At 49.4% G+C, this 12,939-nt stretch overlaps 1 protein-coding gene and 1 pseudogene across 2 annotated transcripts in view; one reads left to right on the top strand and one right to left on the bottom strand.

Annotated features, from left to right (window-relative positions):
* Positions 1-12,939, top strand: part of ACSF3 (acyl-CoA synthetase family member 3) — an 80,316-nt gene that overhangs the window by 48,668 nt on the left and 18,709 nt on the right. For both annotated transcript variants that reach the window (XM_036346369.1, XM_036346368.1), the window contains one exon: positions 10,679-10,805. In XM_036346369.1, the coding sequence (XP_036202262.1) occupies positions 10,679-10,805 (127 nt within the window). The remainder of the gene's footprint in view (positions 1-10,678; positions 10,806-12,939) is intronic.
* Positions 7,673-8,444, bottom strand: LOC118674688 (annotated as a pseudogene).

Genomic DNA, 12,939 nt, shown 5'->3' with positions numbered 1-12,939 from the left:
GGCTAGGCCATGGAGATAGGAGAGGGCATAAGGGAGCTGGGTCTGGTGGTGAGTTCCGTGCAGGTACACCCCAGCTGTCTAAATGTGAACATAAGGGGATTTGGCACTCATGAGGGTGTGTTCTAGAACATTTTCAACTCAGTGAAGGGATCGGAGGACAGACAGTCCAGACTGTAGCTGCCCTGATGGCTGCGTGGAGTCTCAGGGCCCCTCCATGGGAAGACACACCAGAGGGCCTGTTGTCCCACACAGGGGTTTGGTCCTGGACCTAGTGTTTAGTCATGTGACCAGTGAGGCTGTGCTCGGCAAGGGCCACCTCTGGGGTAACCAGGGCCACAGGAGGGACCCCTGGTTAAGTCCCGGCTGCAGGGCCCTGCCTCTTTCTCCCTGTGCCTTTCTTGAAGGTGGCCCCGCCCTGGCACTGTTTGCTTGACCCCACCTTCAGTGCAGTAGGACACTTGCTCTCGAGGTTGTTACCTTCAAGGGCCGCAGACCAGAAACGGGCTTTGGGGTCTCACTCATGGGTAGAGTGACACCTCCTTCCTGTGTTTGATGGCATTTGTCAATCTATCTTTAGCCTTTAAAAGTGGAGACTCAAAGTCCTCTCCCCCCAAGACTTTGTAGAGTACGAATGAAGCAGTGCTCAGGCAGTTGCCTACATGGAACTTTCCATCTGGGCCTCCCGCTCTGTGAGATGTGGCCTCAGCTCCCAGCAGATCACAGCTGCGCTTCTGTGTCTCCACCAGCCCATCAGCACTGCAGCATGCAGGACGAGCCACGGGCAGGGTTAGGCCTAAAGGTATGCAAACTGAGGCCCCGGCCATCCTGAAGGAACTCATTTTAGTCCATTTCAGTGGCATGTTGCAGCGGAAACAGGAACTAGCACTGGCCTCGTTGGGGACCATGATTACTAATAAGAAAAGGAGGAAGCTACGGTACCCGTGAACTGTCGGTGTAGGGTGGCCTCATGCTGCAGGAGGCTGCAGTCTGCTCAGTTCCTACACGGATTGTGAACCTGCTGCTGAAAATTGTTGATACTGTCTCTGAAACAGAGATTTGCCAAGGAAAACCCTTCCAGTTCCTGTCTGATACACTGTGAGTTCCCAGTTAGTGCAGCCCAAACTGGTAAGGACTGACTCTTTAATGTTCGTAAGTTAGGATGGCTGAGATGATTTGTTTCAAATGGTTTGTTTGTTTTTTACTTTTACTTTATAGGTTTTTACTTTTAATTTGGTAATAAATTTATAGAAAAGTTGCAAAAATAACAGTACAAAAAACACCTGCACACCCCTCACCCAGATCACTTACTGTTAACATCCACTGTTCTTTCTCCACACACAGGATTCCTCTGCGCTGTGCGCCATGGCCCTTCACCCAAAACACCCACAGGACCAGCATCTTATCCAACCTCTCCCACGCTGTGGTGTTCCCCTTGTGTACTGACCTCATGATGTCACATGTAGCACCTTTCTCCACTGCAGGTTCAGTCTGGGGCAGGTGTTTCCTTGGTTTGTCCTGAGGACAGACAGGTCTTGAAGCAGGTCTGTGCACCTGGATGATAGGCATGATGTCCGTGCAGGTAGCAGTTACCAAAGAGAGAAGTGCCTACTAAGCGGAAGTGTGCCGCGTGGTAATGGTGAGCGTACAGCGAACGTGGAGGTTCAGGGAGGACATCACTGAGAACTCCCTGGAGCCAGCCTGCTGTGGGAGCTGTGGCCTCAGCCTCTCCCATCCATTCCTTCCTTTCATCCAACTAGCACATGAGGAGACCCCTCTGGGCTGGACACCAACCCTCATGTTGCTGCCAAGATCAGCAGACAGGTGTCAGCAGTAATGGCACCCATCCTGGCAAACGCAGCGCGGGGTAGGTGTCCCGCAGGCCATGCAGAACTTCCCAGACAACAGGAGACCCCTGTTAACTCCTCCAGGCCCAGAGCAAGGGGTTCTCACAAGCTCACATCACCCAAGAGCTGTGCTGCCTGAGGGGCAGGTATATATGGGTCAGGAGGGCAACTTGTCCTGGGTGCCCCACAGAATATAGCCTGGGCTCACTGCAGGTTGTTATGCAGTGACACCATCGTGTCTCCATGCCCCTGAGTGTGTGGCTGCCCTGGCTGACCAGCACCCCAGCAGCTCAGTTGTCCCTGTTGTCTGTGGCTCTGCTGCCAGCACTTCCTGATTCTTGCAACTTTGGTGGGACTTCAGGCACTGGTAGAGCAGGCGCCCTCCCCCACTGGGAGGTTCTCCGGCACCATTTGAAGTAGTTTCACCTTCGAGGCTTCCTCTGGCTGCGCCCTCCCTGCTGGGCTGGGTTAACGCATGGCTTTGTTTGCTGCCATGCATCTTTCATGTGCTGCAGCCTCCAGCTGGCTCCTGCCTGTAAACTCTGCACGTCGCACACTCTCTTTATTTATTTATTTTTATTTTTTGAAATTGCTTGCTTACATGAGAGCCGAGCACCAGCCAGCAACAATGGGGTCCATCAGCAGATAAAGGGCTTCACAGCTGTATGTAACACAGAGGATAGCCAGGCCACCACACAGAATCCTCTCCTCTTGCTGAAGGTGCAGAGACCCATGTGGATGTGCATTGGCTAGAGCAGAAAGGTGCTGTGAGCTCTGTTTCCTTTTATTTCTTCTTAAAAATTAATTATCTCATATCTTATCCATATGCAGGCTGTCGCTCTGGACAGCAGACTGCTCTGTTGCCTCTCCTGCCCACGCCACCAGCATCTCCAGTCCCCTCCCCTGTCACGGCCATCTGTCGCTACGTGTGCCGCCAACTGCTGCACCTGACCCATAGTGGGGCCTGGAACGCTCTGCCCCACGATGGTAATGGTGCCTTCCCCACAGACGCACTCACTTCAGACAAACAGCTGACAGTTCCATCCCTCTTGAGTTGTGGTGAAGTCCGCCACCTCTATCAGGGGCCAAGTAGGAGGCAGCATGACCCGAAAAAGAGAATCACATTTGTCACCCTGATATTCCAGGTGACTGCCTGAGAGCACTCAGCAGCCCTGTGCCTCTCTTTCCAGCTGTCAACCAGAGCTTGCCCCCAAATACCTTTGCTCTGAAATACAAGGCAAGAAGTCCCACCTTCCTCCCATTGGCTCATCCCTATGTGGGTGGCCAGTTCTTTCTGGTCTAAGCAGTGGGCAATGCTTGGCTAGGCAGCCCTTCATCAGGATACAAGGGGAGCCCACAGTCAAGGAGGGGCCATTAGGCACAGGTGCTGTACCTTGTGTACTGCACCTGCTCACCAGCCTGGATTCCGGCACCTTCTAGTATGCCCTCCACCACAGAGGGGCAGAGCTGTCTTCTCATCATGGATCGGGCAGGTGTCAGGGGTTCCACCTGTTGCCAGCAACACCTGCCGCTGATAGAGGAGAGTGCAGTGCTGCTTCCAGCAGGTCACTAGGCCAGTGGAACAGGGGTTAGAGTTGGGGCAGGCACTGCAGTCTGTGAGAGTGGGATTCAGGCTGCTTCAGATGAGGAAGTGTTCATTCTTGTGTTGTCAGCTCTCAGGCTTGGCGCTGGTCATAGTAAGTGGAGAGGCCCTCACTCAATCGATGTTCCTGTAGGCACAAAGACGGGGAGTCCCTTGTGAACACAGCCTAGATTTTTATTGCCGTGTAGAAAGCAGGTGTGGCATGAAGTCATGTGAGACTGCCAGGCACCCAGGGTCTGGCTGCATGCCCATCCAACCTGCACCCGAAACACCCTCAGGAACAGCTGGTCCCCAGAGCTTGGGGAGTGGGCCCCACTGACCAACCACCCAGCCCTGCTTCTTGTCCTAGCACATGAGGGTGTGAACCCCAAGTGGTTCTGAGGAGTCCCAGCAGAAACCCCTTCAGGGCTCTGGCTCTGCACATGGCCTAGTGACATGAGTGATAGATTTTAGTTCAAGGCAGTGTTTGCTGTTGTACACTACTAGAGGCCCGGTGCATGAAATCCGTGCATGGGTGCGGTCCCTAGACCTGGTTGGCGATCAAAGCGCAAGTGTCTGGCGTGGAAGGGCAGGTCCCAGCTGACCTCTGGGCCCTGGGCAGTCCCCACGTGCCCCCCTCCGCCTGAGTCATGGCGCCTGAGTTTCCATACAGAGATGTGGTGAGCGCTGCCAGACACTGCAGGCTGGGGCACAGGGTCGGCCTCTGGGCCTCCCAGCAGTGCCGCACGGAAGCCAGGCAGGCAGCACGCTCTCTCCTGGCCGGCCTTGCAGACCAGCTCCTGCGTGAACCCACAGGGAGCCCAACTGGCGCCCCTGCAGTCCCGGCGGCTGCGGCCCAGCTCACCCGGAGGGTGCAGGGCAGGCTGGGCACGGGGAGGGGGATGGAGGGTAGGAGGGCATGGGACCCCTGGCATCCCAGGGGAGGGAAACAGGGGGCGTGAGAGCAAGCTCAGGGACACCCCACATTCTCACCACATCGCTGTCCCCACCACCCCAGCCCCCAGGTAGCCGGTGAGAGGCCGCAGCCCCCCTCCTGGGTGCCGCAGGAGTTTGGTTGCCACCACCCACCTCCACTTCCCCATCCCAGCCCAGGGCCCAGCCCTGGTTGGGCTTTCAGGGCCTGCCTGCCGCTGGTCACCCTCTGCAGGGCAATCGGCAGGGCAGTCGGGCCCCTGCTTGCACCTGCCTTGGCCTGGCGTCGCCCACTTACCTGCTTCACCATTCCACTGCAGTCCTGCTCTCATTGGGGCCCATCGGGGCGGGCAGCACCTCCACTGCCGCCTGCTGCCAGCACCGCATCACCAATACCCACCATGTTCCACGCCGCACCCTGGTGGTCAGCACACGTAATAGCAAGCAGTTGAACTCCCGGTTGAACAATTTGCACATTAGGCTTTTATTATATAGGATTTTAGTTTATTATTTCTCGCTGATATTTTTATCAGGCCATTCTCCTTCTGGTTTATCTTCACTCTTGATATCCCATCATACCCTTGTCTCTAAAATTTACATCAACCACCAATATTAATTTGGCCTTACTGTCAAGGTCTGTCCAATAGTTAGTATGACATAAGCAAATGTGTAATAGGTGTGTGAGCGTTTAGAGCTCTATCTGGTGATTCATTTTTCCCTCTCCCCCAAGAAATGAAAATGCCTTGTCTTTTTTAGCATAAAGAAAATGATGATAGCCCTAGCAGGTTGACTCAGTAGATAGAGTGTCGACCTGTGGACCGAAGGGTCCCAGGTTCAATTCCAGTCAAGGACATGTACCTTGGTTGCAGGCTCTTCCCCACCTCAGGTCCTGGTCGGGGTGCGTGCAGGAGGCAACTAACTAATTGATGTGTTTCTCTCACATCAATATTTTGTCTTTCCTTCTCTCTACTCTCTCTAAAAATCAATGGGAAAAATATACTCAGGTGAGGATTAAAAAAAGAAAGAAAGAAAATGATGACAGCCTGGCTGGCATGGCCCAGTGGCTGAGCGTCAACCTATGAACCAGGAGATCACAATTGGATTCCCAGTCAGGGCACATGCCTAGGTTACGGGCTCGATCCCCTGTGTGGGCGTGCAGGAGGCAGCGGATCAGTCACTCTCTTCCATCATTGAGATCAATGTCTCCTTCTTTCCTCTCTGAAATGAATAGAAATATATATATTTTTAGCCCTAACCGGTTTGGTTCAGTGGATAGAGCGTCGGCCTACGGACTGAAGAGTCCCAGGTTCGATTCCAATCAAGGGCATGTACCTTGGTTGCAGGCACATCCCCAGTAGGGGGTGTGCAGGAAGCAGCTGATCGATGTTTCTAACTCGCTATCCCCCTCCCTTTCTCTCTCTAAAAAATCATTAAAATATATTTGTTTAAAAAAAGTATATATATATATATTTTTTTTTATTGCTTACAGTATTACAAAGGGTATTACATATGTGTCCCTTTTTTTCCCCACCCTTGACAGTCCCCTGGCCTCCCCCACCCCCCAGTGTCTTATGTCCATTGGTTATGCTTATATGCATGCATACAAGTCCTTCGGTTGATCTCTTACCCCCCTCCCTCCTGCCACCCAACCCTCCCCGGCCTTCCCGCTGCAGTTTGACAATCTGTTTGAGGCTGCTCTGCCTCTAAGAAGTATATTTTTTTAAAACAGAAGAAAATGATGACATATCTTAGTTACTTGATATGTACTTTCCTGAGACCAGAGACGCCCTTGGCAAATCTGTGCAAAAGTTAGAATTGGTGAATCTGCCCATCTTTATGGTATTTACCCTGTGGTAGTCAGGTAAATCTAAGAAGGGGCTCAGATTAAGTGTTGAATGGGATTGAGCTGGATTGATGGGATTGAATGGGACTCTGGGGCTCTAGTTGAAAGAGAGTTGGTTTTGGTTCCAGAAGACCCCAACTTTGTACTCTACATGTCTGTGACCACAGAGCCTGTGTGCTGGCAGCTGCTGTGCTTGAAGGCTGGTCAGTGTATCACGAGGCATCGGTGATGCTGGTGTCATAAAATGAGTCAGGAAATGTTCCCTCTTCTATTTTCTAGAAGAGTTTGTGTGTAATTGGAGTTTTGTGTTTTTATAATATTTGATAGAATTTACCATCTGGGTCTAGAGGTTTCTTTTTTAGAAGATTTTAACTGAATTCAATTTCATTTAAGTTGCCAAATTTATGTGCATAGAGTTTTTCATTATTAATCTTTTAATATATGTAGAGTCTGAAGTGATACCCTTCCCATTGCTCATACTAGTCATTTGTGTCTTCCATTTCTTTTTTCTTTGTTATTGTTGCTAGAAGTTTAACTGTTTTGTTAATCTTTCTTCAAAGAACTAGCTTTATTGGATTTATTAAATTTCCTCTATTGCTTTTCTCTTTTTAATCCTAGTTTCTGTCTTATCATAATTGTTTCTTTTTCTTTTTTTATTTTTTTTTTGCAATTGCTTTCTCTTTTTCTAGTTTCTTTTTTTCTTGTTTTTACACAAACAATTATTTAAGGCCTTTTATTAACAGGTGCTTGCAGTTTGTTGAATTTTTATTACAAATTAAAAATAAGGTCCTTAAAAATCTTAATTTGACCAAATATGAAACAATTTTAAAAACCTTTAAAGATATATTAAGAAAAACCAGGCTTTTAAGAAATAAAAGCCTCATTTGTCATTACCAAAATGAGACTTCTACAGGTAAAAATAATAAAAACCCCATGCTGTATAGATAATGCGGATAGTCCTAGCTGTCTGGTTAACGGGCAAAAAGCAAGCACTGAAGGCAGAGGTAGGGAACATCCAGCCTGCAGGTCGTGTAAGGCCTGCGAATCATTTGGGCTGGCCCTGCCGAGGCCTTAGGGGTGAGTTAAATGTTTGACCAAATGTAGCAGGCAAATTTTTAAGTTGGTAATTTTGTATGGCCTGCAAATGATGTTAATAAATATCCAAATGGCCATCGGCAGAAAAAAGTTTCCCCACTTTTAGACCCTAGCCTAAGGTCTTCAGTTCTAATCTTTTGTTCATTTCTTATTGCTGAATTTCATATTCATTTCTTCTTGATGGATGACTAAACCAGATGGTAGAGATGGTAAGCTAGCATTTATTCACCCCCGCTCTGCTCAGCCTTGGGAGCGGATGAATTCTGGGCCGGTGGATCAGCTGCTTTTGTCTCTGCCAGCTTGTGGTTTAGCATTTTCTTATCTACTTCATTGTTGTTCTTTCTAGGCTGTTTTGGTGAGGAGAACCCCAGTTAATCATGGTCTGTAGCTCTAATACATATTCTGTCTCACTGGCCTACCTTGTTCTCCTGCACTCTGGTTGTCAGCACCCGCCATCATTTCTCCTTGCACCTGAGGGTTGGAATACTGTGGTCGATGCCCATAGGGTGTCCGCATGCAATAAGGTGGGAACTGTTGCCTGCAGTAGGGCAGGTGCTGTTGGGCCTGGCTTTGGGAGCACTCTTGGATCTCTCATTCTTTCCCCACTCTCACTGTTCAGGTAGTTCTGCTAGTATTTGCACGGAGGACCCCTGCAAGGTGGATAGTGTCTGGAATGGTTACTGTCTGCTGCATATTTACTGCCTTGCATGTTTCCTGGAACTCCACCAGGGCCTGTAACATTTGCTGCCTCCACACCCTTTTCTCCTTCAACAACATCAAACTCCACAGTCTCTGCATCTCTTACACTGCAAAGGTACTTCCTGGGGTTATTCTTCTTTATGGCAGTCTGGTGTACAAATACATCTTCCTTGGTGTCATTCCTGTTGATGAAACCATATCTCTTTCTTACATTGAACCATTTTACTGTTCCCAAAACTTTTTATTTTTATTTTTATTGTTGAAAGTATTACATATGTCCCCCCTTTTCCCCATTGACCCCCTCCAGCCTATGCCCGTCCCAGGCACTCACCACCCAACTGTCTGTGTCCATGAGTTCTGTATATATGCATACAAGGTCTTTGGTTGATTACCTCCCATCCACTCACCCTCCCTCACCTTCCATCTGTGTTTCCGCACTCTGTTCCATGCTTCCATGTCTCTGGATCCACTCCATTTATCAGTTTATTTTGTTATTTAGATTCCACATATGAGTGAGATCATGTGATACTTGTCTTCTTCTGACTTATTTCACTTAGCATGATACTCTCCACGTCCCTCCATGCTGTCTCAAAGGGTAAGAGGTCCTTCTTTTTTACTGCTGCATAGTATTCCATGGTGTAGATGTACCACAGCTTTTTTATCCACTCATCTGCTGATGGGCACTTGGGCTATTTCCAGAACTTAACTATTATAATTTGTGCTGCTATAAACATAGGGGTGCATACATTCTTTCTGATTGGTGTTTCAGGTTTCTTAGGATATATTTCTGGAAGTGGAATCACTGGGTCTAATGGCCGATCCATATTTACTTTTTTGAGGAAACTCCATACTGTTTTCCATAATGGCTGCACCATTCTGCATTCCCAACAGCAGTGTACTAGGGTTCCCTTTTCTCCATACCCTCGCCAGCATTTGTGATTTGTTGATGGTAGCCATTCTGACAGGTATGAGGTGATACCTCCTTGTCATTTTAATTTGCATCTCTCTAATGATCAGTGACTTTGAGCATTTTTTCTTGGTCATCTGTATGTCCTCTTTGGAGAAATGTCTATTTAGGTCCTTTGTCCATTTTCTAATTGGATTGTTTATCTGCCTTTCATTAAGTTGTATGAGTTCCTTATATATTTTGGATATTCACCCTTTATAAGATGTATCATTGCCAAATATGTTCTCCCATACAGTGGGCTCCCTTTTCGTTTCCCAAAACCTTCTTGGCCCTGCCAGCAGGCACCGCTGATGTGAGGTCGCCAGGACCTCCATTCCCTGCACCACTGCTCATGGTGCCAGGCTTGGTGTGGGCAGCCCTGAGGTGGTGGTGGCAGGCTGTAGAAGCTGCAGCTCCTCCCGGTGTATGGTAACTAGGCCAACGGTGCTGGGGCTGCTCAGGGCTCTCTGGGGTTCGCTCTCGGCTCCTAGTACCCATTGAACTGCTGGTTTCTTAAGTTGAAACTTTAGGTTATTGATTTGAGACCTTCTCTCTTTTCTAATATATGTATTTAATTATATAAACTTCCCTCTAAGCACTGCTTTAGTTGTACTCCCCCCTTGTTGGTGGGTTGTATTTTCATTCAGTTCAAAATATTTTATAATTTTCCTTAAGACATCTCCTTTGACTCATGGATTATTTATAAGTGTGATATTTATTTTCCAAGGGTTTAGAGATTTTTCTGTTATTGATTTCTAGCTTTTGATCAGAAAACATGCTTGATATGATTTCAGTGTTGTTGTTGTTTTAATTTGTTAAGGTATGTCTTATGGCCCAGAATATGGGTCCTGCTTGTTAATGTTGGTTCTGCTAGTTTGGGCTGGAGTGTAAATGTCAATTAGATGCAGATGGTTAAGTTCTTCCACAGCCTTGCTGGTTTTCTGACTACTAGTTCTCTTACTAAGTGAGGAGTGTTGGGTTCTCCAATAGGCCAGCGGTGGCTTACCAGAGGACGGACCTGTGACCTCACAGGTGCCTCCTCTGCAGGTGCTTTTCCTGGCACCATGGAAGCCCCTGCTCAGTTTCTTATAAAACCCAGTCTCCCTGCTGCCCTTCACTGTGGTCACACTAGAGAAGCACTGAGCTTCCCTGCCTTCCACGACCACGTGAATTCCAGTGCCAGTGTCTCCTGGCTCCCAAGTCTTCCTCCTGGAGCCGCCCTGTCCGTAGACTGCTCTGTCAGCTTCCTTTTCACCAAGCAAAGCAGCACCTCCAAAAGGCTCTCCAGCGGGTGCTACCAACTCGGAGCTGCTCCAGTTGCCACAGGCAGGGCACGGGCTGCTGCTTGCTTCTCCTGGGTTCCATGGTTTGTCTGAGAAATACCCTGGACACAGGATTTAATGGGAAGCTAAGAACATGGCTTTTAGAAGCGGACAGCTAATCCAGCCAGGTCCAAGCTCTGAGCCCTGGCCACTTACTCAATCTACAGTCTACAGGATGGAGCTATTTGAGGATGAAGAGATGACCCACAGCCCCACCCAGGGCAGGGTGAGCTGAGGGAGCAGCTCTGATTGAGTTTCTGTGTTGAAAGCTGTGCTTCTCAATCACCCAACAATATGTTCAATTTCAGAAAAGCATGGTGGTCCTCAGGTCGGGCAGGGGCACAGGGAAGGCAGGTGGAAACCCCATCCTGGGAGGCGTTGCTCTGACGTGCACATTTCTCTCCCACACCACAGGTGACCCCAGGATTCAAGGAGAAGGAAGGGGAGCTCTTGGTCAGGGGACCCACTGTGTTCCGTGAATACTGGGGCAAACCAGAAGAAACGAAGAAAGCGTTCACCTCAGATGGCTGGTTTAAAACAGGTAGGGGCTGGAGCAGAGAGGGAGAGCCACCAGAGGAGGGGGCCTGAGGGAAGAGAAGGAGTGTGACGTGGCCACCCCAGGTTGTCACCACACCTGGACACCTCAGAATCTTCGTCAAGGGCAGAGACAGGGCTGGGGGTGCACTTGTGTCTCACATCTTTGTGGCTGTATCCCTTTCAGCCTCTGAGAGGAGGCTCCTGAGGCCACAGCCCCCTCCTGGTGGTCCCATTGCCCATCTTGGGTCAGGACACGCACACCCCCTTTCCAGTCACCACTGCACTCAAAGTAGGAGTTCCTCCTCACCCTCTTCCACCCACCCTCCCTCTTAGCCCATCATGCTTTGAAAATTTACCTTCCTCCACTCAGGATCAAGTTGTGTGATGGAATGTGGTTTATTTGTGGTGTGGGTCATTCCTTTCCCTATTCCCTACTAAAGTCTGCACTCTGTGTCAGCTGCCCAAGCGAGCAAGTATAAACCTGTCATAACCTGGGGCCCCAGCGCTGGGCAGAAAAGGGCAGCACTGATGGAATGCTCTGGTGCCTCCCCCACCCCCCATACTGGCATCCTGTCACCTGGGACATACACCCAGAGCCTGATCTGAGGCACCTTCCATCCCCTGCCCCCGCCCGTCCCACATCCCTCTACCCTTCTGTCCCTCACTCTGTCCCCTTCTGTCCCTCCATCCCCCCACCTCCTTGGGCCCGGCAGACACTGGGATGTTTAGGTTTGCAGCTGCATGATTCCCTAGTGTGTGTGCTCATCCAAACACACACAAGAACATCGGTTCCCAACTCCTAGATGGGGGATTCTCGGTGGTTTCTCCTTTTCTTTTTGCCTGTTTGTATTTCTAAAACTTATATCTTGGACACACATTAGTTCATAATAATCTCAAGGAAGTATTTTCTAAAAGCAAGGCCTGTTTTCACATGTCATCAGATGTGGCCCCATGATCAGAAACGTGCCTTGATCCTTCTGTGAGAGCAGAGCTCAGAAGAAAGGAAGCTGCCACAGGTGATATGAGATGCCGCCGGGGGTCTCTGTGCAAATAGGACAGGAGAGAGGGTGTGTAATAGACGGCCATGGCCCTTAGCCTGGTAACCCCTGTGCCATGTGCTGCCTGGGGCTGACACTTGCACACATGTCATCTCAACAGGCTCAGGTCAGCATGGATCTGTAGGGGGTGGATTCCATGTCCACTCTCCAGTCTGCTGCTGTCATGGGCCTGAGGTCACCAAGTGACAGAGCAGGGAGCTGTGTGGGCCCATCGAGTGGGGGCTTGAGGGCGAAGGGACAGATAGAAAGCCCTACTGGGAGGTATCAGTGGCCCCCTTTCTGCCCCCGTGCAGGTGGCACTTAGGGCTGGACTTGCTGACCCCAGCCAGTCCCATGTCCACCCTGTGGTCCCACAGCCATCATGGCTCTCTCTCTCACGTACCCTCAGAAGTGTATTTCCTAGCAGCTGTGGTTGGCATGTCCTGTCCCCCTGGTCCCTCCACACTGGGCAGAGAGCAGATTTGTGGAGGGTTCTGAAGGGTTTGCAGATCGGATATGTGTTGGCCCCCAGAACAGAGACCAGTGCCCCAGGAACCCTGGCAGGAGAATTTGGGGTGCTGGTCAGTAGAGGGCCCCATTTTGGGGACTCAGGAGTCCAGGTGACCTGTTTTGGGCCCTCCTATCTCTGCCTGTGACAGGATGTAGTCAGTACATTAACACACGCCCATCTGGTTTACCTATAAACATCTGTGTTAATACATGTCTGTCTCTATAATTGTCCTTCAAATGCAGATATTTAGGAAATACTACTTTTGAACTAATTGTGCTTTTTATGCATCCCTTCTTTAGCCATCTAAATGGTCCCAATTTGGAAACCTGACTTACTTTGTAGCCATCTTCTTTTATTTTAAAATTCAGATAAAAAGCTGCAGATATTTTTTCTTTAAAAGCACAGGAACCAAAACCCTGTGGATTTTGCCGATAGCAGGGCTGACTGAGCACAGCCACGCAAAATGTGGGGCAGTCAGCGTTCAAACATTTTAGTCACTGCTCCTGATGAATATTTCAGTTGAAAAGGAATAGTATGCATTAATTATTGTAAAGAGATGTCTTTAGGAGAAAATGATTTTGAAATTCAGT

The sequence above is a fragment of the Myotis myotis genome, unplaced genomic scaffold (assembly GCF_014108235.1).
Source record: "Myotis myotis isolate mMyoMyo1 unplaced genomic scaffold, mMyoMyo1.p scaffold_m19_p_19, whole genome shotgun sequence".
NCBI lineage: Eukaryota > Metazoa > Chordata > Mammalia > Chiroptera > Vespertilionidae > Myotis > Myotis myotis.
Note: the sequence above shows the minus strand (reverse complement) of the source record. Positions and strands in the feature narration are given on the sequence as shown.